The 27,871-nt window shown below is 42.4% G+C and overlaps 1 protein-coding gene across 3 annotated transcripts in view; it reads left to right on the top strand.

Moving 5' to 3' along the window:
- The first annotated feature begins 16,694 nt into the window (after nt 1-16,694).
- Nucleotides 16,695-27,871, top strand: part of KCNH1 (potassium voltage-gated channel subfamily H member 1) — a 421,689-nt gene continuing 410,512 nt past the window's right edge. For all 3 annotated transcript variants that reach the window (XR_007473256.1, XM_004275288.3, XM_004275287.3), the window contains exon 1: nt 16,695-16,963. Coding sequence is in view for 2 of the 3 variants with exons in the window: in XM_004275288.3 (XP_004275336.1) it covers nt 16,885-16,963 (79 nt within the window). In the remaining variant the exon portion in view is untranslated. The remainder of the gene's footprint in view (nt 16,964-27,871) is intronic.

The raw sequence follows: 27,871 nt of genomic DNA, 5'->3' as shown, positions 1-27,871 counted from the left end.
AGCCACAGAGTGGGCCTGTTAATGCTGAGATAGTATATTCAGAGAAGGAGGGCCACAGTAAGTAATCAAAGTGGCATTTGAAGAGCAGAAGAAAGTAGACCCCATGCTGGCGAGAGTGAAATCTTGTGAGAGCAAGAACTTGTGTTATGTAAACAAACCAAAGCTATCTAAAGAGAATCACAATGATTTCCCAGTGACTTAAAAGCACAAACAGAAATTACTACTCAGTTGGATTTTCATTTCTGAATTGTGCCCTGTGTTAGGCACAGAGAGGGAGGTCTTATGCTGCTCTCCAGGATTTTGGGTGCAGTTAGACAGTCATTTTTGTGATTCAGGCTATAAAAACTGCTGCTCACAAGGCTGGGCGGACTGAGGATCCCTAGCCTGGGGTGGGGGAGGAAGGCACTACCTGAGGCAGACACAAGGGTGGGTGGAAAGCCAGGCTGAGGTGGGTAGCTCTCACCTTAAGCATGTTGTCATCAGTAGGCACCCTCAAGGCTTCTGCCCACTGCTTCTCTTAGGCGGCCTCTGCTACAACTTCTGGAAAGGTGGGGGGGGGGGAGACTTTAGCTTCAAAGATAAACTCCCAGAATTCATGGTTTTCCTTCTTTCTCTTCTCATGCAGTGTCCCTCTTCCATCCCCCTGAATTATAGGCAGTTTAGTTGCATAAATTATTTTTAGAAAACTAAAAGGGAAAGGCAGGGCATAAAGTGTATGACCAAAAACAAATCAACAAACAAGTGGACAATGGAGTGCCAGATATTGCTCTCAGTGCTTTACACTTATTAATGTATTTAATCCTCATCACAACCAAGTGAAGCAGATAATACGTATGTCCATTTTGAAGATGTGCAGCGTATATAAAATTACTTGTATCACTCAGCTATTTAGCCTTGCAATGTAGTGATCCATTCAAAAAGGGATTCTTCTTGTTTTACACGATTTACAGTCATGTGTAATCCCAAACCTTGGTGGGTTTAGGGGGAGTTAGTGGGGGAGTCCTTCTTTCTGAGTAACTGAGTTAATTTCTGCCCCCTAGTCCAAAGCATCCCTCCCACCTCCCTTTCCTTTTTTTTAATTCCTAAGGGAATAAATTCCACATGTGAAGACTGGTCACATTTTTCTGCAGTTGGCCACACCCAGAAATGTTGATTTAGCATTTCATACCACTATTGAAATCACACTGAATCTTCCAGCTCTCTATAGATCATGTCAAACTTCATGACCTGTTTCTTTATTTGTTGATCTGTCCATGATCTTCACCAGCAATATAGCCATGATAACAGATCCTCAGATGGTTTTGTGTATATTTGATGAAGATATTTCACTGATATAAGTTGATATTAAGTCTCTTTTTTTTTTAGGACTCTTTTAAACATTCTTTTGCATTATTTGAAACTGCATACAATAGGATAATGAGCTCTAACTCTTTTCTTTTAGGATAACTAAGAAAGTTTACTATACCCCCAAAGACTGTCAGAAGCCACCATTGTTCCCTTAAGAATAATAATAGCTAACACTTCCACAGTGCTTGTACGGTGCCAGGCACTGCTCTAATTGCTCCCTCTATATTATCAAATTGAATCCTCACAACAACCTACACAAGCAAAATGAGTTTGACTTGCTTTCCTGTCATTTTCTTCTAATTCCAAGTCTCATGTGAATGCAGTAAGTAGTGGGACTTGTGTCACATGCTTCCACTTGGTCGCAAGGGAGGCTGGCGAGGCAAGCTGCTGTCTTTGCTTTGGGAGTTAGGGCTCATAATGAAGGAAATGAACACAATATAGAATGTGTTTGAAAGATGCTAGGAAACCCTAAATATGAATAATACCACTACAGAGACACAGGAGGAAAATCAGTCATATGGCGTCACAGAAGCCAAGGAAAAAGTGCCACCAAGAGGCCCAGTACTATGAGGACTGAGAAGTGTTCATTGACTGTAGTGACACGGAAGTCACTAGTGACTTTAGTGAGGACCATTTCCGCAGAGTGATGGGAGGGAAGGGAGATGGATTGGATGGAGAAAAGAATAAGAGGAAATGGAAGTAGTGAGTTTAGGCAATTCTTTACAGATCAGCTGTGAAGAAGAGGAGGGATGCGCTTAGATTAGGTCACAGAAACGCTGTGGCTTCCATCTTGGGCATCCACTTGTGCTCTCTCACTCAGCCATTCTGAGGGAAGGCAGCTGCCATGTTGTGAGCCACCTTATGGAGAGGCTCACATGTCAAGGACTGACAAAGTAGCTTCTGGCTAACACCTGTGAAGAATTAAATCTTACCAGAAAGTCTTGACGGGGCTTGGAAAGAGATCCTCTGCCAGCTGAAACTTCAGATGAGACCACAGGCCTAGCCAACAGCACGACTGCAGTCTCACGAGAAACCTTGTACCAAAACACCCAGGATCTGGATTCCTGACTCATGTAAACAGTGAGATAATAAATACTGGTTGTTTTGATGCCTCTGCCTGAGACAGGAATCCACCAGTGCTGGTGGGAGCTAAGTGCTAAAGCGTGGGGTTAGGAGAACAGATCTGGGGAGACCACTGTTGGCTGTGTGGATACAACAGAGGGGATAGGAGTGAGGAGCTCTGTGGCCAGGAATGCCCCTAGAGGAAGTGTGGTCTGCCTAGGAAATGAGACACTGTGGTCAAGTGGTGCGCAAGGGGCAGGGCCGCCAGTACCCCCACATGCCAACCCCTGCCTCCATGGGCACTGGGAGGGACTCCCACCAGAGCGAGTGTGCCCCAGTCTCTGGTCCCCTGTCCATCAGAGGGAAAAGACTCAGCTCTAACCACCAGAGTGTGCAGGCACCAGTCCCTCCCACCAGGAAGCCGACACAAGCCCCTGGACCAATCTCAACCACCAGGGGCCAGACAATAGAGCAAGAGGAACTACAACCCTGAAGTCTGTGTAAAGGGACCATAAACACAGTGAGTTAGATAAAATGAGACAACAGAGAAATATGTTGCAGGTGAAGGAGTAAGGTAAAAACCCACAAGACCAAATAAATGAAGAGGAAATAGGCAATCTACCTGAAAAAGAATTCAGAGTAATGATAGTAAAGATGATCCAAGATCTCAGAAATAGAATGGAAGCATGGAACAAGAAGATAGAAGAAATGTTTAACAAGGACCTAGAAGAACTAAAGAACAATCAGTGAAGAACAACACAATAACTGAAATGAAACATACACTAGAAGGAATCAATAGAATAACTGAGGCAGAAAAAGGATAAGTGAGCTGGAAGATAGGATGGTGGAAATAACGGCCATGGAACAGAATAAAGAAAAAAGAATGAAAAGAAATGAGGAGAGTCTCAGAGACCTCTGGGACAACATTAAATGCACCAACATTCGAATTACAGGGGTCCCAGAAGAAGAAGAGAAAAAGAAAGTGTCTGAGAAAACATTAGAAGAGATGATAGTTGAAAACTTCCCTGACATGGGAAAGGAAATAATCAGTCCAGGAAGCACAGAGAGTCCCATACAGGATAAACCCAAGGAGAAACATGCCAAGACACACATTAATCAAACTAACAAAAATTAAATACAAAGAAAAAAAATTAAAAGCAGCAAGGGAACAGCAACAAATAATACACAAGGGAATCCCTACAAGGTTATCAGATAATTTTTCAGCAGAAACTCTGCAGGCCAGAAGGGAGTGTCAGGACATGTTTAAAGTGATGAAAGGGAAAAAACTACAACGAAGATTATTCTACCCAGCAAGGCTCTCATTCAGATTCGACAGAGAAATCAAAAGCTTTACAGACAAGCAAAAGCTAAGAGAATTCAGCATCACCAAACCAGCTCTACAACAAACACTAAAGGAACTTCTCTAGGTGAGAAATACAAGAGACGAAAAAGACTCACAGAAACAAATCCAAAACAATTGAGAAAATGGTAATAGGAACATACATATCGATAATCACCTTAAATGTAAATGGATTAAGTGCTCCAACCAAAAGACACAAACTGGCTGAACAGATACAAAACAAGACCCATATATATGCTGTCTACAAGAGACCCACTTCAGACCTAGGGACACATACAGACTGAAAGTGAGGGGATGGAAAAATATATCCCATGCAAATGGAAATCAAAAGAGAGCTGGAGTAGCAATTCTCATATAAGACAAAATAGACTTTAAAATAAAGACTATTACAAGAGACAAGGAAGATAATGATCAAGGGATCAATCCAAGAAGAAGATATAACAATGATAAATATTTATGCACCCAACATAGGACCACCTCAATACATAAGGCAAATGCTAACAGCCATAAAAGGGGAAATCGACAGTAACACAGTAATAGTGGAGAACTTTAACACTCCACTTACACCAGTGGATAGATCATCCAGACAGAAAATTAATAAGGAAACACAAGCTTTAAATGACACAATACACCAGATAGACTTAATTGATATTTATAGGACATTCCATCTGAAAGCAGCAGAATACCCCTTCTTTTCAAGTACACACAGAACATTCTCCAAGATAGATCACATCTTGGGTCACATATCAAGCCTTGGTAATTTTAAGAAAATTGAAATCATATCAAGCATCTTTTCCAACCACAACACTATGAGATTAGAAATCAATTACAGGAAAAAAACCTGTAAAAAACAGAAACACATGGAGGCTAAACCACAATCTCCAAATTCATCACACCACCATCCCACCCCACCACTTTCCTCCCTTGGTGTCCATACGTTTGTTCTCTACATCTGTGTCTCAATTTCTGCCCTGCAAACCGGTTCATCTGTGCCACTTTTCTAGATTCCACATATATGCATTAATATACGATATTTGTTTTTCTCTTTCTGACTTACTTCAGTCTGTATGACAGTCTCTAGATCCACCCACATCTCTACAAATGACCCAATTTCGTTCCTTTTCATGGCTGAGTAATTTCCATTGTATATATGTACCACATCTTCTTTATCCATTCCTCTGTCGATGGACATTTAGGTTGCTTCCATGTCCTGGCTATTGTAAATAGTGCTGCAATGAACATTGGGGTGCATGCGTCTTTTTGAATTATGCTTTTCTCTGGGTATATGCGTAGGAGTGGGATTCCTGGGTCATGGGGTAGTTCTATTTTTAGTTTTTTAAGGAACCTCCATACTGTTCTCCATAGTGGCTGTATCAATTTACATTCCCACCAACGGTGCAAGAGGGTTCCCTTTTCTCCACACCCTCTCCAGCATTTGTTGTTTGTAGGTTTTCTGATGATGCCCATTCTAACTGGTGTGAGGTGATACCTCACTGTAGTTTTGATTTGCATTTCCCTAATAATTAGTGATGTTGAGCAGCTTTTCATGTGCTTCTTGGCCATCTGTATGTCTTCTCTGGAGAAATGTCTATTTAGGTCTTCTGCCCATTTTTTGACTGGGTTCTTGTTTTTTTAATATTGAACTGCATGAGCTGTTTATATATTTTGGAGATTAATCCTTTGTCCATTGATTCATTCGCAAGTATTTTCTCCCATTCTGAGGGTTGTCTTTTCGTCTTGTTTGTAGTTGCCTTTGCTGTGCAAAAGATTTTAAGTTTCATTAGGTCCCATTTGTTTATTTTTATTTCCATTACTCTAGGAGGTGGTTCAAAAAAGATCTTGCTGTGATTTATGTCAAAGAGTGTTCTTCCTATGTTTTCCTATAAGAGTTTTATAGTGTCCGGTCTTACATTCCGGTCTCTAATCCATTTTGAATTTATTTTTGTGTATGGTGTTAGGGAGTGTTCTAATTTCATTTTTTTCCATGTAGCTGTCCAGTTTTCCCAGCACCACATATTGAAGAGAATATCTTTTCTCCATTGTATATCCTTGCCTCCTTTGTCACAGATTAGTTAACCATAGGTGCATGGGTTTATCTCTGGGCTTTCTATCCTGTTCCATTGATTTATATTTCTGTTTTTGTGCCAGTACCATATTGTCTTGATTACTGTAGCTTTGTAGTATAGTCTGAAGTCAGGGATTCTGATTTCTCCAGCTCCGTTTTTTTCCCTCAAGACTGCTTTGGCTATTTGGGGTCTTTTGTGTCTCCATACAAATTTTAAGATTTTTGTTTTGGTTCTTTTAAAAATGCCATTGGTAATTAGAGGAATTGCATTGAACCTCTAGATTGCTCTGGGTAGTATAGTCATTTACACAATATTCATTCTTCCAATCCAAGAACATGGTATATCTCTCCATCTGTTTGTATCATCTTTAATTTCTTTCATCAGTATCTTATAGTTTTCTGCATACAGGTCTTTTGTCTCCTTAGGTAGGTTTATTCCTAGTTATTTTATTCTTTTTGTTGCAGTGGTAAATGGGAGTGTTTCCTTAATTTCTCTTTCAGATTTTTCATCATTAGTGTATAAGAATGCAAGAGATTTCTGTGCATTAATTTTGTATCCTACAACCTTACCAGATTCATTGATTAACTCTAGTAGTTTTCTGGTGGCATCTTCAGGATTCTCTATGTATAGTATCATGTCATCTGCAGTGACAGTTTTACTTCTTCTTTTCCAGTTTGTATTCCTTTTATTTCTTTTTCTTCTCTGATTGCTGTGGCTAGGACTTCCAAAGCTATGTTGAATAATAGGAGTGAGAGTGGACATCCTTGTCTTGTTCCTGATCTTAGAGGAAATGCTTTCAGTTTTTCACCATTGAAAATGATGTTTGCTGTGGGTTTGTCATATATGGCCTTTATTATGTTGAGGTAGGTTCCCACTATGCCCACTTTCTGGTGAATGGGTGGTGAATTTTGTCAAAAGCTTTTTCTGCATCTATTGAGATGATCGTATGGTTTTTATTCTTCAATTTGTTAATATGGTGTATCACATTGATTGATTTCCATATATTGAAGGATCCTTGCATCCCTGGGATAAAACCCACCCTTGATCATGATGTATGATCCTTTTAATGTGTTGTTGGATTCTGTTTGCTAGTATTTTGTTGAGAATCTTTGCATCTATATTCATGAGTGATATTGGTCTGTAATTTTCTTTTTTTGTAGTATCTTTGTCTGGTTGTGGTATCAGGGTGATGGTGTCCTCATAGAATGAGTTTGGAAGTGTTCCTTCCTCTGCAATTTTTTGGAAGAGTTTGAGAGGATGGGTGTTAGCTCTTCTCTAAATGTTTGATAGAATTCACCTGTGAAGCCATCTGGTCCTGGACTTTTGTTTGTTGGAAGATTTTTAATCACACTTTCAATTTCATTACTTGTGATTGGTCTGTTCATATTTTCTATTTCTTCCTGGTTCAGTGTTGGAAGGTTATACCTTTCTAAGAATTTGCCCATTTCTTCCGGGTTGTCAATTTTATTGGCATAGAGTTGCTTGTAGTAGTCTCTTAGGATGCTTTGTATTTCTGCAGTGCCTGTTGTAACTTCTCTTTTTTCATTTCTAATTTCATTGACTTGAGTCCTCTCCCTCTTTTTCTTGATGAGTCTGGCTAATGGTTTATCAATTTTATCTTCTCCAAGAACCAGCTTTTAGTTTTATTGATTTTTACTATTGTTTTCTTTGCTTCAATTTCATTTATTTCTGCTCTGATCTTTATGATTTGTTTCCTTCTACTAACTTTGGGTTTTGTTTGTTCTTCTTTCTCTAGTTCCTTTAGGTGTAAGTTTAGATTGTTTACTTCAGCTTTTTCTTTTTTTTTGAGGTAGGCTTGTATAGCTGCAATCTTCCCTCTTAGACCTGCTTTTGCTGCATCCCATAGCTTTTGGATAGTTGTGTTTTCATTGTCATTTGTCTCCAGGTGTCTTTTGATTTCCTCTTTGATTTCTTCAGTGATCTCTTGGTTATTTAGTAACCTATTGTTTAGCCTCCATGTGTTTGTGTTTTTTACGTTTTTCCCTGTAATTCATTTCTAATCTCATAGTGTTGTGGTCAGAAAAGATGCTTGATATGATTTCAGTTTTTTAAAATTTACTGAGGCTTGATTTGTGCCCCGAGATGCAATCTATCGTGGAGAATGTTCCATGTGCACTTGAGAAGAAAATGTAATCTGCTGTTTGTGGATGGAATGTCCTATAAATATCAATTAAATCCATCTAGTCTATTGTGTCATTTAAATCTTGTGTTTCCTTATTAATTTTCTGTTTGGATGATCTGTCTGTAAGTGAGGTGTTAAAGTCCTCCACTATTACTGTGTTACTGTCGATTTCCTCTTTTGTAGCTGTTAGCAGTTGCCTTATGTATTGAGGTGCTCCTCTGTTGGGTGCATATATATTTATAATTGTTATATCTTCTTTGGTTTATCCCTTGATCATCATGTAGTGTCCTTCCTTGTCTCTTGTAACATTCTTTATTTTAAAGTCTACTTTATCTGATATGAGTATTGCTACTCCATGTTTCTTTTTTTTTTTTTTTTTTGTGGTACGCGGGCCTCTCACTGTTGTGGCCTCTCCCATTGCAGAGCACAGGCTCCAGATGCGCAGGCTCAGCGGCCACGGCTCACGGGCCCAGCCACTCCACGGCATGTGGGATCTTCCTGGACCAGAGCACGAACCTACGTCCCCTGCATTGGCAGGCGGACTCTCAACCACTGCGCCACCAGGGAAGCCCCTCCATGTTTCTTTTGATTTCCATTTGCATAGAATATCTTTTTCCATCCCCTCACTTTCAGTCTGTATGTGTCCCTAGATCTGAAGTGAGTCTCTTGTAGACAGCATATATATGGGTCTTGTTTTTGTATCCATTCAGCTAGCCTGTGTCTTTTGGTTGGAGCATTTAATCCATTCACGTTAATGGTAATTATCTATATGTGTGTTCCTATTACCATTTTCTCAATTGTTTTGCATTTGTTTTTGTAGGTCTTTTTTTTGTCTTGTGTTTCTCACTTAGAGAAGTTCCTTTAGTGTTTGTTGTAGAGCTGGTTTGGTGGTGCTGAATTCTCTTAGCTTTTGCTTGTCTGTAAAGCTTTTCATTTCTCCATTGAATCTGAATGAGATCCTTCTGGGATAGAGTAATCTTGGCTGTTGCTTCTTCCCTTTCATCACTTTAAGTATATCATGCCACTCCTTTCTGGCTTGTAGAGTTTCTGCTGAGAAATCAGCTGTTAACCTTATGGGAGTTCCCTTGTATGTTATTTGTTGTTTTTCCCTTGCTGTTTCCAAAAATATTTCTTTGTCTTTAATTTTTGCCAATTTGATTACCTTGTGTCTTCATGTGTTTCTCCTTGGGTTTATCCTATATGTGATCTCTGTGCTTCCTGGACTGGTGGCTATTTCCTTTCCCATGTTAGGGGAGGTTTTGACTATAATCTCTTCAAATATTTTCTTGGGTCCTTTCTCTCTCTCTTTTCCTTCTGGGACCCCTATAATGTGCATGTTGTTGCATTTGATGTTGTCCCAGAGGTCTCTTAGGTTGTCTTCATTTCTTTACATTCTTTTTTCTTTATTCTGTTCCGCAGCAGTGAATTCCATCATTCTGTTTTCCAGGCCACTTATCCGTTCTTCTGCCTCAGTTATTCTGCCATTGATTCCTTCTAGTGTAGTTTTCATTTCTGTTATTGTATTGTTCATCTCTGTTTGTTTTGTTCTTTAATTCTTCTAGGTCTTTCTTAAACAGTTCTTGCATCTTCTCGATCTTTGCCTCCATTCTTTTTCCGAGGTCCTGGATCATCTTCACTATCATTATTCTGAATTCCTTTTCTGGAAGGTTGTGTATCTCCACTTCATTTAGTTGTTTTTCTGAGGTTTTATCTTGTTCCTTCATCTGGTACATAGCTCTCTGCCTTTTCATCTTGTCTGTCTTTTTGTGAATGTGGTTTTTGTTCCACAGGCTGCAGGATTGTAGTTCTTCTTGCTTCTGCTGTCTGCTCTCTGGTGGATGAGGCTATCTAAGAGGCTTTTGCAAGTTTTCTGATGGGAGGGACTGGTGATGGGTAGAGCTGGTTGTTGTTGCTCTGGTGGGCAGAGCTCAGTAAAACTTTAATCTGCTTGACTGCTGATGGGTGGGGCTGGGTTCCCTCCCTTTTGGTTGTTTGGCCAGAGGCGACCGAACACTGAAGCCTACCTGGGCTCTTTGGTGGGACTAATGGCAGACTCTGGGAGGGCTCACGCCAAAGAGTACTTCCCAGAACTTCTGCTGCCAGTGTTCTTGTCCCCACGGTGAGCCACAGCCACCCCACCGCCTCTGCAGGAGACCCTCCAACACTAGCAGGTAGGTCTGGCTCAGTCTCCCATGTGGTCACTGCTCCTTCCCCTGGCTCCCCATGTGCACACTACTTTGTGTGCCCTCCAAGAGTGGAGTCTTTGTTTCCCCTAGTCCTGTCGAAGTCCTGCAATCAAATCCCACTAGACTTCAAAGTCTGATTCTGTAGGAATTCCTCCTCCCGTTGGCAGACCCCCAGTTTGGGAAGCCTGACGTGGGGCTCAGAACCTTCACTCCAGTGGGTGGACTTCTGTGGTATAAGTGTTCTCCAGTTTGTGAGTCACACACCCAGCAGTTATTGGATTTGATTTTATTGTGATTGCACCCCTCCTACCGTCTCATTGTGGCTTCTCCTTTGTCTTTGGATGTGGGGTATCTTTTTTTGTTGAGTTCCAGTGTGTTCCTGTTGATGATTGTTCAGCAGTTACTTGTGATTGTGGTGCTCTCGCAAGAGGGAGTGAGAGCACGTCCTTCTACTCTGCCATCTTGAACAAATCCAATTTGTTTTTTGTTTTCATATATCCTGCCTTTTCAATTTGAGAATTTCTTTAATTGTGAGATATTTGATTTCTTTAATTCTGGAAAATTTATTCTCATTATTCCTTTGAATGTTGCTTCTTCCCTATCTATGTTTTTATTCCTTAGGGAGTTCTTTTCAGACCTATGTTTGAGCCTTTCACTCCATCCACTTATCATTTACATTTCCCATCTATTTATTTCTCTAGGCTACGTTCTGTGTAATTTCCTTTTCAGTTAGTTGGATCTAGACTACTGTTTAAAATACCCAGGGGATTTTTTAATTTCTGTGAATATTTTAAATTTTCTTTATTTTTTTCAAACTCTGCCTGTTTTTTATTTTTTGTCATAGTGTCTTGTTTTCACCTTAAGGATTACATTTCTTTCTTATTTTCTGAATATTTAAAATATGCATCTTAAAGTCTCTTTCAACTTGCTCCAGTCTGCATTGTTCCTCAGTTGTCGTTTTCTCCAATTTTTAATTTGACCTCATTTACAGTGTAGAATTATTTTTGGTGTAATTTGTAATTATGTCTGTATGCTTACTATTGGGGGTAATTTTTATCAGTTGGACCTTAAAGTGTACTGGTTGGTATAAGTTTTTCCTATCAGGGTAGTTTCTTACTGGTTTCTGACAGGGTCATGTGACATTTCTGTATAAATTTCTTAGCACAAAATTCCCACACTGTGAGGGTAGCTGGGACAATTCTATCCCACATATGTGGAAAACTTGGTCAAGGGGTTCTGATTTGTGAAGGTTAACTGTTTCCACCCATGTTCTGGACCAGCTGAGAGCTTGGACTGGTAGGTTCTATTTTTCCAGGTTCCTGAGTCCATCAGGGATTCAGTTCCAGTTTCCCCACCATGAATGGGGCCTGTGTCCTCAGCTGACATCATCACACAAATACTAAAACTGCAGACGCTAAGGAGCATTTCTTTGGGGTTACACTCCCCTGTTCTACCCCCTGTATTCCCACCAACTGCTATGGATTCCTTCCTATTTTTGACCTCTGAAATTTCCCCCTATTTGCTTTTGATCTTGGCTATATATTAAAGATAAGCTTAAAAACAATTTATTTGGCATCTCTATATGTTTGGGGTAGAAAGGCAATACTTACTAGCTCAGTCCCTATCTGGATTGTAACTTTCTAATTATTCTTTAAACCCATTGTAATGTGGACAAACCCCACTATTCCATTGAAAATGTTTCTACTAAGGTCTCAAATGACCAACTAACCATTCTATTTGGTGGACATTTTCCAGTTTTATAGCACACAGCATATGATTGTGTTCTTTACGCTTCCCATTTAAAGATCCTCGCCCTCTGACCTTCTATGAAATGGCTTCTCCCAGTTCTCCCCACTTCCAGGTTGTTCCTTTTCACTCTCTTTTGAAGGCTATAACCTGGTGATTTTCAATCTCTGGCTCCATCCAGATGTTTCTCTTGGGCTCTGCACCTGTGCAACCAGCTGCCTACTTGATATTTCTCTGCAATGTCTCTCAGGCACCTCAACCTTTTCAAAATGGAATACAATTTTCCTTAAATATATTTAAAGAAGTGAAGAGGAATAGAGTTATTTTTATTGATCATGAACTTCAAGGGAGAAATTTTATATGAATGTAGAAGAATAGTGGTTTGGATATGGTAGTGAGGAACTGGATGAATTCTCATCTCAACTTCTGGCTTCTAGGTGATGAATATCTTCCAAAGGAGTAGGGTCTGTGGGACTCGAAGACCTTAGGGGAGAGCCAAGTCTCAGTGAAGAGAATGCAGGAAAGTCTTTAGTGAAGAGATCAAGCTGAAATGTAGTTTGTGGACAATGACGGCAAGATTTGGAGGACACAACTGAGAGAGGAAAGTAGCTGAAAGTAGAGAAATCATAAAGAAGCTAAGAGCTCACTAAGTGTTTACCGAGCTTTGTGAGGGCAGGTGCCGCTCATAACCATCTTTGCTTCTTTAGAACCTAGTCCAGTGTCTGGTGTACGCTAGACTCCAAGCAGATGTTTGTTATAATAAAATGAGACTGTTGTAAATGGCTTTTCATTATTTTTCATGAGAAGGATGAGGTAAAAGATCCTGTTCTCTTTTGATAAGAGGAAATGAGAAAGAAGGATAATAGCTTTGGGCATTTAGAAGGATATAACCCAGTTTGACAAACATTTTAAAATGCCTATTAGGTTAGCCGCAGTTGAGTGTCACACACACATTAGTGCATATTTTCCCTGCAGTCAATTACATTCATGGACTATGATTCTTATTGAGGCAGATTCTCATCTTTTTCCCAGCACTTGGTGGGAACAGGGTGGGGAGTAGATATCTATAATACAGAATAGATCTTTCCAATGGATATGGCCTGCCCAACACTTCCTATATGTCTATTAGAAAATACATTTTGAGAAGCGAAATTACATATAATAAATAATAAGTCAGTCATTGGGTTATAGAAGCTGAAATTTCCCATACTGCCTATCCCCCCCCCACCCTTTAGATATTTCACTCATGGTGGCCGGGTAGGTGAAATCATCTCTAGGTTCAGTTTCTCCTAATAATGCTACTAGTTTTCTGATGAGGAAGCACCGCTGCTTGCCATTCTGGCTCCCAGGACTTCCAGGACTCAGCTCTCTCCTATTCTGAGGGGTTCTTGGCTTTCTGAAATATGTCACCTATATCTCGTGGTCTTAATAAAAGAAAAACAATGTAATTCCTGTCTTTGTATGATGCCATCTGCCTCCTCTGGTGTGTAACATTGCCTTCCTCTTCATTTGATAGATTTTGTTGTTGTGCTTTGAGATTTTTCTGTCCTCTCCTGGAATCTTTTCCCAGCCAGTCTGTAGAGCTCTATCTCCATGCTCTCTCTGTAGCGTTATACCTTCATCATTATGAACTCATTTTGTGAAGTCACAAATTACACCATGGCTTAATTATATTTATGAGAACAGAGATTGATAAAGTTCATCTGTGTTTCAGGGAGCTTGCCATCTATTGTATGATACAGACATAACCATGTGTTATAATCGAGGGGTAACCGCAATACTGAGGGTATAGGAGAGGAGGACCACTGAGACACTGGCTACAGACATTGGTGTAAAATTTTAGAAGTTTTCATTTCATACTCTGTATTGCCCTTGGTAGAAGTTCTAGACAGATAGAACCCAATTTCTGCAGGGAGGGACGGAGGCAGTTTAATTGGAACTCTGGTCCCAGGTACTTAAAGCTGTCCCTTTGAATGAAAAGTGGCTTTGCCTGTTATGTGAAAATACAGAGGCTCTTTGCTAAGGCACAATGGTGTATTGTGGATCTATTATAAAGGTGTTACCAATTTTGACCAATTTGTAAGATTAAAGTTTGTTCTAGCTGAGTTTCCTACATTATAGTGCTAGATCTCAGAACTTTTAAGCTGAGCAGCTCCTGGAATTGAATACAGAGTAGGTAACAGAAGGTGGGAAGTAAGACGTAAGAAGCATAGTATATGGTACTGTCAAGCCAGCCCCAACAAAGATGGTATGTTTACCCAACAAGGAGCTACTGTATAGCACAGGGAACTCTGCTCAATGTAATGTGGCAGCCTGGATGGGAGGGGAGTCTGGGGGAAAATGGATACATGTATATGTATGGCTGAGTCGCTTTGCTATGCACCTGTAACTATCACAACAATGTTAATCGGCTATACTCCAATTTAAAATAAAAAAAAAGATGTTGTGTTTACTGAACACGTGCAACCTAGGCCTACAAATATCAAAGAGAACCTGGACAGGGCAGAACACAGCTTTATTCCCACAGTCAGACAGTGTTGAGGGTAGGCCAAGGGAATGGGGGAACAGAGGATGTGCTTTTGTAGATGCTGTGAGATATCCTCAAACTGAGTAGTGATGGTGGTTAAAGATTGCTGACTTTTTAAGTGTTAAGTCTTTTAATCTCTTTGAGTGTGCCACTAAAAATTATTTCATTCAAAATGGTGCCAATACACACACACACACACACACACACACACAGAGCACACAGAGAGCCACTGGAGTAGCACATCTGAAATTAAAATGGAAGATATTTCCTTGTTTCTTTTTCTTATCAGGTAGCATACCAAGGCTTTAACATCTCTCATCTCAAATGACTATAATCTGTTTCCTTTATACTCGAGCCCTGAAACATGAGAGCTCATTAAAATCTGAGAAATTTTATTAATTCTCTCTGATAGCTCCCCCCCCAATTCTTTTCTTTATCTTCATTTCACAAGCAGGATTATGAAGTTGCTTGATAGGTTTTTAATATCGTCATGAAAAGTCTTCCCTTGGGCATGTTTGTGCAGTAGATAACATAACCTTAAGAACCTTATTCAAATGAATGTATTCAAATGAAGTGGGCAGACACCACTGAACCAACTCAGCATCAATACATTTCAAAGGTCTCATCGACACTGTTATCTCATTTGTAATAGAACAAAGAACCACTAGACGGAGCTAGGGTTTAAGAAATCACAGCTTTGAGTTGGTGACAGCTGTGCCGGGTAGAATGTTATCTTATGGAAGAAGTGTATCATTACTGATTTCAAAGCCCATGCAAGCCTTCCTAACTCTGCAAACAGCCGTCATTTGTTTATTTTGTGTCTCCACAAGATGAGACACAGGGTGATGTCTGTAATGGCCCAATTTATTTAGTCACTCTAATGATGACGTCTGACCTTGGTGTAGTACTTCACAATTTAGAGTGTGGTCCCCTACATAATTACGTTTGATCTTCACAGCAACTCTGAGAGATTGCTGGGCAAGAATTAGTTCCTCTGTTTTGGAGATGAATAAACTTGAGATGGTATCTGCAGTACATTAGGATGCGTCAGGATGGTTAACCCAGACAACTGAGGTTGCACAGTTATTTTCCTCTTACATTCTTGTGTAGACTGTTGGTTGCCCCAGCCTGGAACTAACTAGAATACTATCAACTCATTCTTTTTGTGGGGCATTTCTTTAGTCTCTGATCACACACCCTCTGGGGACACATAGTGAAAAGACAGATAAAGCCTATGTGCAGGTAGAAATCTCCCCAAACTGGTGAACAAACTTGTCTGAGCTCCTGCCCAGAAACCTTGGGTTGATGTGATTCTTATAACAGGAGGCAGATGTGAAGACCAGCACATCATCCTCAGCAGGGTGGCCCATCCACCAGGCCAAGGCTGTGCTTTTTAATTGATGTAAAATGTCCGGGGAAGCTGCCCCCCCATGCCCGCCCGCCTCCTAGCATTTGCCCTCAGAGAGAAGCCCCCCTGTTTATATGTTTGTCAGACACACTGTTACTGTGTCCTAACGTCACACACTGATCATAACAGGTTGTGCTTCAGCTAAAAAAAAAAAAAAAAAAAGTTCTGTATATATACGTGTATCTTCTTGGTCTTTTAGTAAAATATTCTCTGGATAAGAGTGGAAATCAAGTCAGTCAGCAAGCAAACTTGTCAAACGTCTGGAACCTGCATTTTTGCCTTTGGTTATCTTTAAAAACAAACCAAGACAGCTCTTCTGGAGCTCACCCAGTCACTCTGCAAGTCTGACCGCTTACAGTGCTTCATTAATTAGTGGTCAAACCACTGGCTTCAGAAACCTGGTGGGGCAACTTTCACAACTGAGGCTAAGAAATCCTAGGGGCCAGCAGGAAGGTGTTCTAAGAGCCTCAGAGGTTCCAAGGGCTCCTGCCTGAAACGGAGCAAACGAGGAGAGGTACAGCATCATGCTCCCCCTCGACTCCGTGCGACATCGTTGGGAATTAACCCACTAAGACAGCTGTTCCTCTGTCCTCCTCTCCATCCAGCCCAAGACGCTTTCTGAACACGTTTCCCGTCCGTGTCCAGAGGGTGGCGCTGCCCGCCCAGCCTTGGCCCTCCGCCGCGTTCGGCTTCCCAGCCGCTGCGGGAGCGCCCCGCTAGGTCTCCAGCAGGCCGTCGGGGGGCACGCGCCCGGTAGGGGGCGCTGCGGGCCCGGGCGCGGCGGCTCCCTCCGCCCACCCGGAGGCGGCTGCAGCGAGGCGAGCCCCGCGCGAGTGCAGTGCGAGGCGGGCCGCGGGGAGGGAGGCGCGAAGAGGGCGCTAGGGCGGCAGCCGGTGGGAGCCGCCGCCCCTGCCCGGCCGGGTCCCCGTGGGGCGCATGGGGCGCTTCGAGCCGGGATCGCTCGCGGGCCCCGCGCCCAGCTTGCTGCTGTCCTGAGAAGCTGCGCCGGGACGCCCCCAGACCCCGAGCTGCCGGGAGGATGACCATGGCCGGTGGCAGGAAGGGACTGGTGGCCCCGCAAAACACGTTTCTGGAGAATATTGTCCGGCGGTCCAATGGTAAGAGATGCATTCGGATTTGTTACCCCTGCTTTTTATCTGTGCCTTTATTGCAGACGCCTCCCGCCGCTCGGCGCCAGCAGATGCAGCAGAACCCCGGGGCTCTGATGGGAGCCGCGGCGCGGGCGCTGGGGGCTGCCTCCCGGGGGCTAGGAGAGGTGGGCAGGGCAGGGCGGGGTCTGATGGGCCCCCATCCCAAGAGGAGAGCTCTCCTGGGGTCGCTTTTTGGGCCTTTCTCGCACCTTCTTGGTCTCATCTTCAGGGAGTGTGACAGTTGATGAGCAAAGTACTGGGAAAAGTGATGGGAAGCTGGTCTCATTAGGAACGGCAGCGCGTTCCCCCATCGGTACTGCCCGCCCCTCCACTTAGGCTCTCTGGGTTCTCTGGCCGTTCCCCACGGCGCCGCCTCTACCGGGAGAGAGCCCCAGTAGAGACCCGCGACTCCGAGTCCCGGCCCCCGAGGGATGGGAGGATGCGGCTGCTTCCACCTTCCATCCAGGCAGCTGAAAAGTACGAATGTAGGAACGTGGGAACCTAGGGACGGGCTGCAGGCTGCCCGATTCCACCTCCTCAGCCACCCAACCCTCCGAGGTTAAGTGAAGTCTCCTGAGGGGCAGGGTTTCCTGGACTCAGGTGGAAAGTGGAGGGCACAAATGCAGAGCTGGCCAAGTGGTCACAGGTACAAACCTGTCGTCGATCCTCTCTTCCAAACCACAGCAGTGTTTTATGTCTATAATTCTTGCTCCCCTATACATTCCCAAACTCACCAAACCTGTAAATGTATCTATTATTCAATAAGGTAGTGCTCCCAGATCCTCTCTTTTCCAGCGGCTTTAAGACGGCATGAAGCGGTGGGAGGCGAGAGTCCTAGGAGCAGAGATGGAATGGAAACATTTCAAAAGCCTTTAGTACCCACAGCAAAGCTTCCTGGAGAAAGCACTTACAGAGCAAACAGGAACCCAGCAGTTGGAAGGTGCAATGCACACCCGTTCATCAAAGGGCTAAAATGAAAGAGGACAAGCCTAGAGATGCTCTTTACAGGCTCCTGGACCACTCTCATTCCAGAGACAGATGACATTCTATTAGGAGGAGGTGAAGAGCCAACTCAGGAAATGGGCTTTAAAAATGTGTAAATATCACCATTACCGAGCCTTAAGGAGCTTGTGTTAAAACTATGTGCTTCTATTGGGATTTAGTTAGGAATTCAGGGGAAGGGCATGAAAGTGACTTATGCTACTAGGAAATACTCTTTAATTTAAAAAGTGATCTAAGTTTATCTTATAATAAAAAACTTAGCAACTAGGATAGCAAATCGTAATGTATTATTCAAGTACTTACAAAAATGATCATTTATTGTGTGACTTGAAGAATTTTGGGTCAATCACCTTTCCTTTCAAGGACTTCCTCACTCAAACTAAGGTGGCTTTTAGAACAAGGTCACAGCCATTACCTGGGGAGGGAAGGGGATGATAATTACTACATGAACAGCCACAATGAACCCTTCTGCCATGAAAAAGCTGGAGCTGTTCGTGGCTTAAGTAAAAATCACCATCTAAGAGTTAATTTGCTGTGATTGCTTTGTTGTTGGCCTGTTGAGGGAGATGAACAGAGTCTTGCTATTTGGGGATCCCATTGCCAGTGACATAAACTTTCTCAGAAATATCAATGACAATTCCATGTTTTAGTGAAGAGGCAGTGTTCTTTAAGTTAGAGGTGAAACTGCATCTAACATTTACCTTATTCTGTTTTTGAGTGGAGAGAGTGGCAAGAGAATCTTAAACGTAGCAATCACAAGGTTCCTTAGGCTTGCTGGAGGAATTTAAGAATCCTGGAGCTAATACCACAATAAAATAATAAAAACCATGAATTCTGGAGCTGACACAATTACAAAAAATCCTGGAGCTGAGAAGGCAGAATACCTTCTAGCTTAGTTGATCTTCTTGGACACCCCCCTTCCCCCCACTGTAAGCAGGCATAGACTGTCAGTAGAATAAGTGCCTGGCAGCGTTGTTAGCACTGGCCTTTTAATTTCAGCACCAGTTCCAACAGCTGGACTCTGATTAACCAACCAACCAAACAACATCAACAACAAAACCAAAACATCTTGGGAGGAGAGGTGGATGAACATTTAAAATGATCTATTGTTTCAGAAAGACTGTGATCTTGAAATGTGGGATTTAAGTTTTTAGTGACCCCTTTCATTGGATTTCCTGAACCCAAAGAGAAAAAACAATTTGGACTCTTGGAAATATCACAGTATCTATAAGTATTATGTTATTTTACTGTGATGGAAAAAAATCTATTTAAAAATATTGATTGTCTCCTAAAATCCACCAGCCCCTTTTTGGGGGGGGGCATTAAAGTGTTTAAATAGCATTTTACCTTAAAATAGCAATACTTTATTTATTTATTATCTTTATTGGAATATAATTGCCTTACAGTGGTGTGTTAGTTTCTGCTTTATAACAAAGTGAATCAGCTATATGTATACATATATCCCCATATCTCCTCCCTCTTGCGTCTCCCTCCCACCCTCCCTATCCCACCCCTCTAGGTGGTCACAAAGCGCCCAGCTGATCTCCCTGTGCTATGCAGCTGCTTCCCACTAGCTATCAGTTTTACATTTAGTAGTATATATAAGTCCATGCCACTCTTTCACTTCGTCCCAGCTTACCCTTCCCCCTTCTCCTGTCCTCAAATCCATTCTCTACGCCTTCATCTTTATTTCTGTCCCGCCCCTAGGTTCTTCAGAACCTATTTTTTTTTTATTTTAGATTCCATATATATGTGTTAGCATACGGTATTTGTTTTTTTCTTTCTGACTTACTTCACTCTGTATGACAGACTCTAGGTCCATCCACCTCACTACAAATAACTCAATTTCATTTCTTTTTATGGCTGAGTAATATTCCATTGTATATAAGTGCCACATCTTCTTTATCCATTCATCTGTCAATGGACACTTAGGTTGCTTCCATGTCCTGGCTATTGTAAATAGAGCAAAATAGCAATACTTTCTGATCATTTTATTGGGTATTTTCTCCTAGTGGCCCTATGCAGTATTATTGTTCCTCTTTTACAGATCAAAAAACTGAGTCCCAATAATATTAAGTGACTTATTGAAAGTGGCAGGCAGACAGTGCCTGAGGCAGTTCTTTAGAGGGGATCATTCATCCTTCTTGTAGCATCATTGTTTCTCCAGCCATTATGACTTAGCCTGTGGAACTGTTTTTATCATCCTTAAAAAAAACTCTCATTATATGCTAATGGATAATAGAACTGGATTTTTTCTGGGGCATTTGAATATCTGGTGTCTGGGAAATCATCAGACTGTCAGCTGAGACAGATCTTAGGTGCTCTGTCATCTGCCTTTCCTTCTCTATCATTGTATAAATGAAGAAATGAAAGCAAGTACACTTTCTCAAATACTTAAGGGCAGAACTGATGAGACCCTAAGCTCCTTGACCCCAGCATCACGTTCCTTATGGTACACCATGAAACGACCTTCCTTGTGTTACCATTATTTTCTCTAGAGGAGCACAGTTTCCCAGTGGAGATTAAATAAAATGTTATAACAACAGGAACAGCAGCCATTTTGGCTAACAGCCATGCCACCACATCCAAACACAATAATAGGGCAAAGGAGAAGCTAATTCTGTTTCAAGGAAGGACAATATTTTCACCTTTGTCAATGGTTTAGCTGGAGCCATAGGGAGGATAACGGCACTTATCTGTGCACCCGTTGTAAGGTATTAAGTTCCTTCTCATGGAACATCCCTTTGATACTCATAAGCCAGCAAAGGAGATGCAGTGTCTCCATTTTGGATTTCAGGAACTAAGAATCCTCAGGTTAAGTAATTTACCTACAGCTGGTTAGTAAGGGGCAGAGTTAGAAAAAGGCAGTTAGAGGCAGCTCAGGGAGTAGTCAGCAGTCGTTACTGGTTTGTTCATTCAACAAAGATTTATTGAGCATACTTATTGGACACTGGGGATATAGTGGAAAACAAGAAATCCTCCTTACCCTTAGTAAGTTACATTCTATTGAATCTTGGTCCAAGGATCCTGCCCCTATTCCACAATGTTACCTGGCTGCAACTCTTATTTAAACCTGACGTTGTATTTTGAAAAAAGTTTAAAAGATTACTGGCCTTGGTGGGACTAAAATCTAGTTTAACTTTCTTTGATATATTCTGAAACCATTTGAAGGTGCGATTTGATAATTATCTTTTTTTTTTTTTTTTTGCATAGTTGTAAGTAATCAGCAGGAACAATTAGCACCCTAGATGGGGTTTGATTTTGCTTATGCTCATTTCAGATCCTTCTGTGGACTTCATGGCCACATAGGCAAAGCCAGCCTGTTTCTCTTTATATTCATGGTTGGAAAGTGTTATTCCAGAATATTTTTTGATGGTTGCTTAAATCGGTAGGCACTTACTGTCAGAATGCTCTCTGAAGCAAATAGATCTGTCTTAGGAAGGCTGGCAGGCCTCCGTGCCAGGAAACTACAAAAATATTACCCTAAATGGTCCCATTCTAGGCGGAACATATGTTTTAGTGTTCGGAAACCTATATCAAACAATGGTAGGTGCCAGTTAAGAACCCAAGCGTGTTAGCAGGAGTGAAGCACAACACATTCTGGCACAGATTTATGTACATGTGTAATTTACAGATTGCTAAATCAGCTGTGTTTTTGTAACAGTTAAGTTGGTTCAGGTTGTTGATGTTAAGTAGTTAGCAAACAGGGTGAGAGCCACGGGTAATGTTGTGTCTCAGAGAGGGGCTGAGCCGTGGGAATATTTATAAAACAGAACACTGGTTAAAATCCATTGTTACTCTGAATGGGCAATGGATGATAATCTGGATTACTACCAGTTCAACAGAACTTGTTTTTTTCTTGTAATATGTTCTAAGATGACCTTCAACCCTGGCTCAGCTGTCTTTCTCTGAAAGAGTCACAAGTTTAATCTATTGACTGACATTGGCTGGGGGATTGAGAGGATGAAGCCTTGTGATTTAACGTAAGGCAACAAGGTTTCTAAACTCCGTGATTTTTATAAAATCCATATATTTTAATAATCTGTCATAAAAGAGTAGATGCATTTGAGGAACACTGTGGTAAATGGAATCTTTGGCTTCGCTCTTTCCAACACCAGCTCTTCATTTATGATTGGGCTTCCTTTGGCATGGTTCCTTCAGCATTACCTTGAAGCTCCTCAATTCGTCCCTTCCTCTTTATTTTTTGTTAGATAGTTAATGCCTTGTAAATGAACATTTAAAACACACTTTAGTTATTTATTCAAAGAAGCCCTTTATGTAAAGTGAGGATCTGCTTTATGCATTCAGGGTATTTGGACCAGGGTTGTAGTTGTTTTTTTCTCTTTAAGTGGTTACACCTATAACTGGTGAGAAAGAGAAATAGAATCACGGAATCTTAGGTCTGAAGGGACATACTTTGCAATTCCTTTTCCAGTGTTTGAATCTTCTGCAGAGCATCTCTCCCATTCACTTTTCTTTCTTAAGCAACTGTAATTGTGAACCGGTTTCTTCCCCTCCCTTCCCTCCTTCCCTTCCTCCTTCTTTCTTTTTATCGTCATTGTCTGATCTCACCAAAATCTGCCCTCTTACAGAAACTGCTCATTCCAAGTCTGCCCTGTGGAACAAAACCTAGCCCACTCCTCTTTCCACCTGAAAACCATCTTTTCGGTAGTTTAATAACAGTTATCTTGTCTCCATTCCTCTCCCTTGTTTTTATAAAACCTTTTTTATTGTTTAATACCATAATAAAAAAGCACACAAAATAATTTTGTGCAGCTTAACACACTTGTATAAAGTAAATACTGTGCTGTCGCCACGTAAGTGACATCTTGCCAACTCTCCAGAATCCCTGGGACCCTTCCTGTTCCCAACTCTGTTACTCTGTTACGGTGATCATAATTTCCTCATAATTTCCCCCCATATTTTTACCACCTTGTTTTGCATTCCTGGACACTACAGTTTATTTTTGTCTGTTTTTGAGCTCTATATGTGTGGGGCCATACAGCACGGATCCTTTGTCAGTTGGAGATTCATCCCTGTCGTTGCATGTACTGTCATCGGCTCATTTTCACTGCATAGTACTTTATGGTATGACCGTACCACACATTGTATTTATCCATTCTGCTGTTGATGGTCACGTGTTGCTTTGTAAACTGGCCCCCTTACAGGGATGGCAAGGAGAGACGGAAGAAAGAGGCAGACCACTCCAGATTGGTAGGTGGCAGGTTTAATAAGCAAGGGAACTTACTTACCAGGCATGTCGTGGGCACTGCAAGACGAGTAGATCTCTGCACCCACCTGCCAAAACTGAAAGTTTAAATAGAGGCCTTAACTGGGTTAAGTCAGGTATTCGGTCTACATGGTCTCAACAACACCTTCCTCTCTCCTTGGAACCGCTCCTACTGTGGGAGTGGTGGGCAGAGTGTACATTCCAAGGACAGGGGAGGGGGTGAGGAGTCTCTGATTGCCTGGGTCCGGTTCAAGGGTCAACTAGCGGTCACGTCCTCTCGCTGACCTCCTCCAACAACGTGTGAGTCGTTACCAGATTTTTGCTATTATTGATGCTACAAATATTCTTGCTACAAATATGTCTTTTGGGCATATATTGGGTGTGCACTCTCACTAGCAGTGTAGGAGAGTTTTCATCATTCCACAACATACCCTTGCCAATACTTGCTATTTTCTCCTTAATAATGGCATTGCCCAAACAATCTAGTAACCAGTAAAACAGAGTCACTTAGGGTGATGTTAGTAGTGAGCACATGATCAAAATGAAATGAAAACAGAACTTGCCCTTGTCCTTTGGGAGGCTTCACTATCTACTGTGTATTTAAATGTTATTACAGTGTGAATTCCCTCACCGTAATGGTAAATGATATGACAGACTCGCACAGTTAGAACTGTGTGCAAAGGACACATGCAAGTGTGTGTGTGTGTGTGTGTGTGTTTGTGTTTGGGAGACTCATTTTCTTAAATTGAGAAGCCTTGCGGACATATTGTGTAAGAATTGTGAGCTGGAAGTGAGAAGGGACTAGGAGGTGAATGACATGTTTATTTTAGTGAAAGAAATAAAACAAAATGACTGAAGGAGGGGTGCCGATTTCATGGAGGAATCAAAAAATCAAAGACAAATTAAAATGAAAAGCCAAGAATAGCTTATGGTTCGGTTTCATAGACACGGCAGACCTCCTTTGTGCCACATACTGTGCGAGAGACTGGGACTCGCAAAAGTGACTGAGATGTTTGTGAAGTTGGGGCTCATTGAGGAGCGCGTGATGAAGATCGACGTGCATTGCAAACTTGCCAAAAATTTAAGAGACGCTATGCCAATTCAATACTCACCACACATTTTTTTTCCGTTGTAAACATCTCACCCCAAATGATTCTGAGATTTTATATCTATTTAATTTTTTTGTGAGATTGGATATGGGATAACCAGATCCCTTACGTTGACTTAAAGGGGAAGATTGCAGGATGTGTGAAGCTTTGTTTTGCTGTGGTGGAAGTTTTCTTAACAACCTCTCACTCCTCTGGGATGTCCCATTGCCCTGTCTTCTTTGGCACGAGGTTTTGGGTTGCTTACCCATTGCTGTGCCTTTCCAGCCTTTCTTAGATGCTGGAATTTGTTTGATGCCCTGGCTGTTCTCTGTGCAAGTGCAGTCTTGCTGAACAGATTGCAGTTTGGCCAACTTCCGTGTCTCCCTCAGTTCTCCTGGCCTCGGCTCTAACAGTCATGTGTGGCTGTTAAGGACAAAACTACTTAGCTCTTCTGATTGGATATTAGAGAATTATGCCAATTATCAGAATCGGTTTGCTTACTCATCCTAAGATTGTTCATTCTGTCAATTAAAATGACAACTCTTTTGATTAGTCCTATGTTGCATAAAACTGATGTTCTGAAATTAACAGAGTCAATCCTGTAATTATTAATGTTAACAATTAACCGAGAGTGCCTCAAGGCTCTCATTTCTCATAGCTTCTTAAAGGGTCTATGATGACATCAGGTGCTTCTATAAAGAAGAGGGATGGCCTCTTGTTACTTCCTTCTTCCCTTAAAGCAATGATGTAGGCACCCGCCACCAGCATTCTCAGAGGGCTGGAGTCAGCATTTGAAAGATGATGCTATTTTGGCAAATTTTACCAGTATTTGTCTCCTGCTTAACTTAGGTTTCTATTAAGAGTGAATTTGGAAAGCATATTTTAGAGTAGAGCTTTATAACTATGGCAAAGAAAATGGAGTTGAGGGATAAAACTAGATTTATTTCATCTACATGGGTTTCTAAGCTTACATTTTCTTTACTTTTGTTTCCTCTCAGCATTATTGGGACCGAATTGATTAGAGTTCCATGCTGCAATCTTTAAGGTTGTTCTTTGAGTGTCTACAAGGGCCAGTGCACTGCTTACCTTCTCTGTGCCTCCCTCGGGCCATTCTCTTCTCTTCTGTAACCTGTTCTGCATCCTGGGAGGCTGAGCCCCACGGCTTATGTCAATAGGCTCCCTTGCTTCCTGGATGGCTTCACAGCACCATGAGATGGGGAAGGAGGGGTGGGAGTTTGTAGTATTTATTCTCCTCGTTTCCTCTCTGCAGGGTCATCATTGTAGCCTATCTGTTTTACCTTGATTAAAGGTTACATCTGCAGATTGCTCTCTTTGGGTTTGGGTAAACCTCAAAATTTGTAACTGTTACTAACCCTGGGGGTCCTGCCATCCCTGAAGTTTTCCTCCGTGGTGTGCTGGGGCAGGTGCAGCCGGCTGGTCCTACCTCTGAAGATCTGGTTATGCCCATCTTTTCCCTATTTCTGGTTCAGGGACTTCATCTTGATAGCTTGAACTCTGCCATCTGGGAGTATTCACACCTCAGAAATTGGCAAATGGTATAAATCGGGGATTTTTCTCCCCCAGAGAGCTATACTAGTTGTAAGCACCAATTATAATTATTGGTTAAAACCATGACCTTGCACAGATTAAACAGCCTTTCTCACGTGTGCGCCTGGCCGTGAGCCAAAGGTTCTACATGTGTCATCTCCTCTCATCTCACTATGACTCTGCTGTGGGCACTCTCACTGTTCCCACTGCAGAAACTCAGGTTTAATAAAGAGATTAAGTAAATTGCCTTTGGTTAATTTCTAGTGGTAGAATCTCTAGGAACTTGTTAGGAATGCAAATTCTTGGGCCGTACCTTATATCTAGTGAATCAGAAACTTGGGGGATGGGGCCCTGTTACCTGGGTTTTACTCAGTCCTCCAGGCAATTGTGGTGGATGTTGCAGTTGCAGGACTACTGCTTCCGAGCCAACCCCATGCGTCTCTTTACTTGAGAGGTAACTACGTGGCTGCCAGGGTGTATGGATGGAGGAAGGCGTGTGTTCGAGGGTGAGTGGTCTTTTTCTCTATAGACTTTCAACTGGTTTCCCAGTTTTTGCTCAGATCTCATTCCTGCCTCAGGTAGTAGCTACTAGCATTTCAAGGTCCTGAGTCTCATTAAGCCCCCTCCTTGTCCAGCTCCCTTTGGAATTTTAAAATTGGCTTCTTCTGCTGCACATCATCCTCCATCTACTTTTCATCTTCCAGAAACTGAGCTCATGCCTGCTGGTGACTCTTGTTGTTGTGTGTATATCTCTTGAATTTCTCAGCTATCATTCATGAATGAGGAAGTAAATGCATGTGCTCAATCTGCCATTTTGAAACAATCATTGGTAGTGTTAAAAGACGAAGGAGAGGGCTTCCCTGGTGGCGCAGTGGTTGAGAGTCCGCCTGCCGATGCAGGGGACACGGGTTCGTACCCTGGTCCGGGAAGATCGCACATGCCGCGGAGCGGCTGGGCCCGTGAGCCGTGGCCGCTAAGCCTGCGCGTCCGGAGCCCGTGCTTCGCAACGGGAGAGGCCACAACAGTGAGAGGCCCGCATACTGCAAAAAGAAAAAAGGAAAAAAAAAAAAAAAAAAAGACGAAGGAGGTCCTAAATTCTAGTCATTCTCGTTCTGTCAGGTAAAATTCCCCTGGACGCTTTTCCCACCTGGCTAGACCATCCAGGGATAGTGCTCCTGCCCAGCTTCACTCACTGTGCCACCTTTCTCCGTTATTCTTGTCAAATGATAAAACTAAAGCAATTTAGTAACGACTTCGATGTCCTTTATTTAAGGGAAAACAATCCATGGACTGGGGGAGTGCAGGGCCTTACCAGCCGTGGAACACTCTTCCCGAGGGATCTGAGGCAGGAGCGGGTTTTTTTTTTTTTTTTTTTTTTTTTGCGGTACGCGGGCCTCTCACTGTTGTGGCCTCTCCCGTTGCGGAGCACAGGCTCTGGACGCGCAGGCTCAGCGGCCATGGCTCACGGGCCCAGCCGCTCCGCGGCATGTGGGATCTTCCCGGACTGGGGCACGAACCCGTGTCCCCTGCATCGGCAGGCGGACTCTCAACCACTGCGCCACCAGGGAAGCCCAGGAGCGGGTTTTATAGAGCATTAGGAGAGGCATCTCAGAGCCGGGGCACGTTTGCCTGGGAGGTTGGGGATTTCCTTCGCAGGCTAGCTGGTCCTGCTTTCCAGCTCCGGCGTTGGAGGATTGTGACCAGCGTTAGGTTTCCTTGACAGTGAGTTGTTTCCCATAAGGGCAGGCTGACTTAGGTTGAGGTCTGTGATGTGGGCCACTGGAGTGGCCTCTGTTTCGTGGGTCCTGATACAGGAATTAACTTTGTCATTCTCTCCCCCAGCTTCACAATGCCCACCTCTCACTTGTCTCTAGCAGTGCCTTCTCTTTGAATGTTCTGGTTTTCTTCTCTCTCTGTATCTCCCTCTGGGTCTCAGTCTCTCCTGTACCGTCTCCGAGGGTCTTGAGCTCTCTCCTCACTCACTCTCTGGGTCTTGCTGTGGGTCTC

This window comes from Orcinus orca, chromosome 1 (assembly GCF_937001465.1).
Source record: "Orcinus orca chromosome 1, mOrcOrc1.1, whole genome shotgun sequence".
In the NCBI taxonomy this organism is placed as follows: domain Eukaryota; kingdom Metazoa; phylum Chordata; class Mammalia; order Artiodactyla; family Delphinidae; genus Orcinus; species Orcinus orca.
Note: the sequence above shows the minus strand (reverse complement) of the source record. Positions and strands in the feature narration are given on the sequence as shown.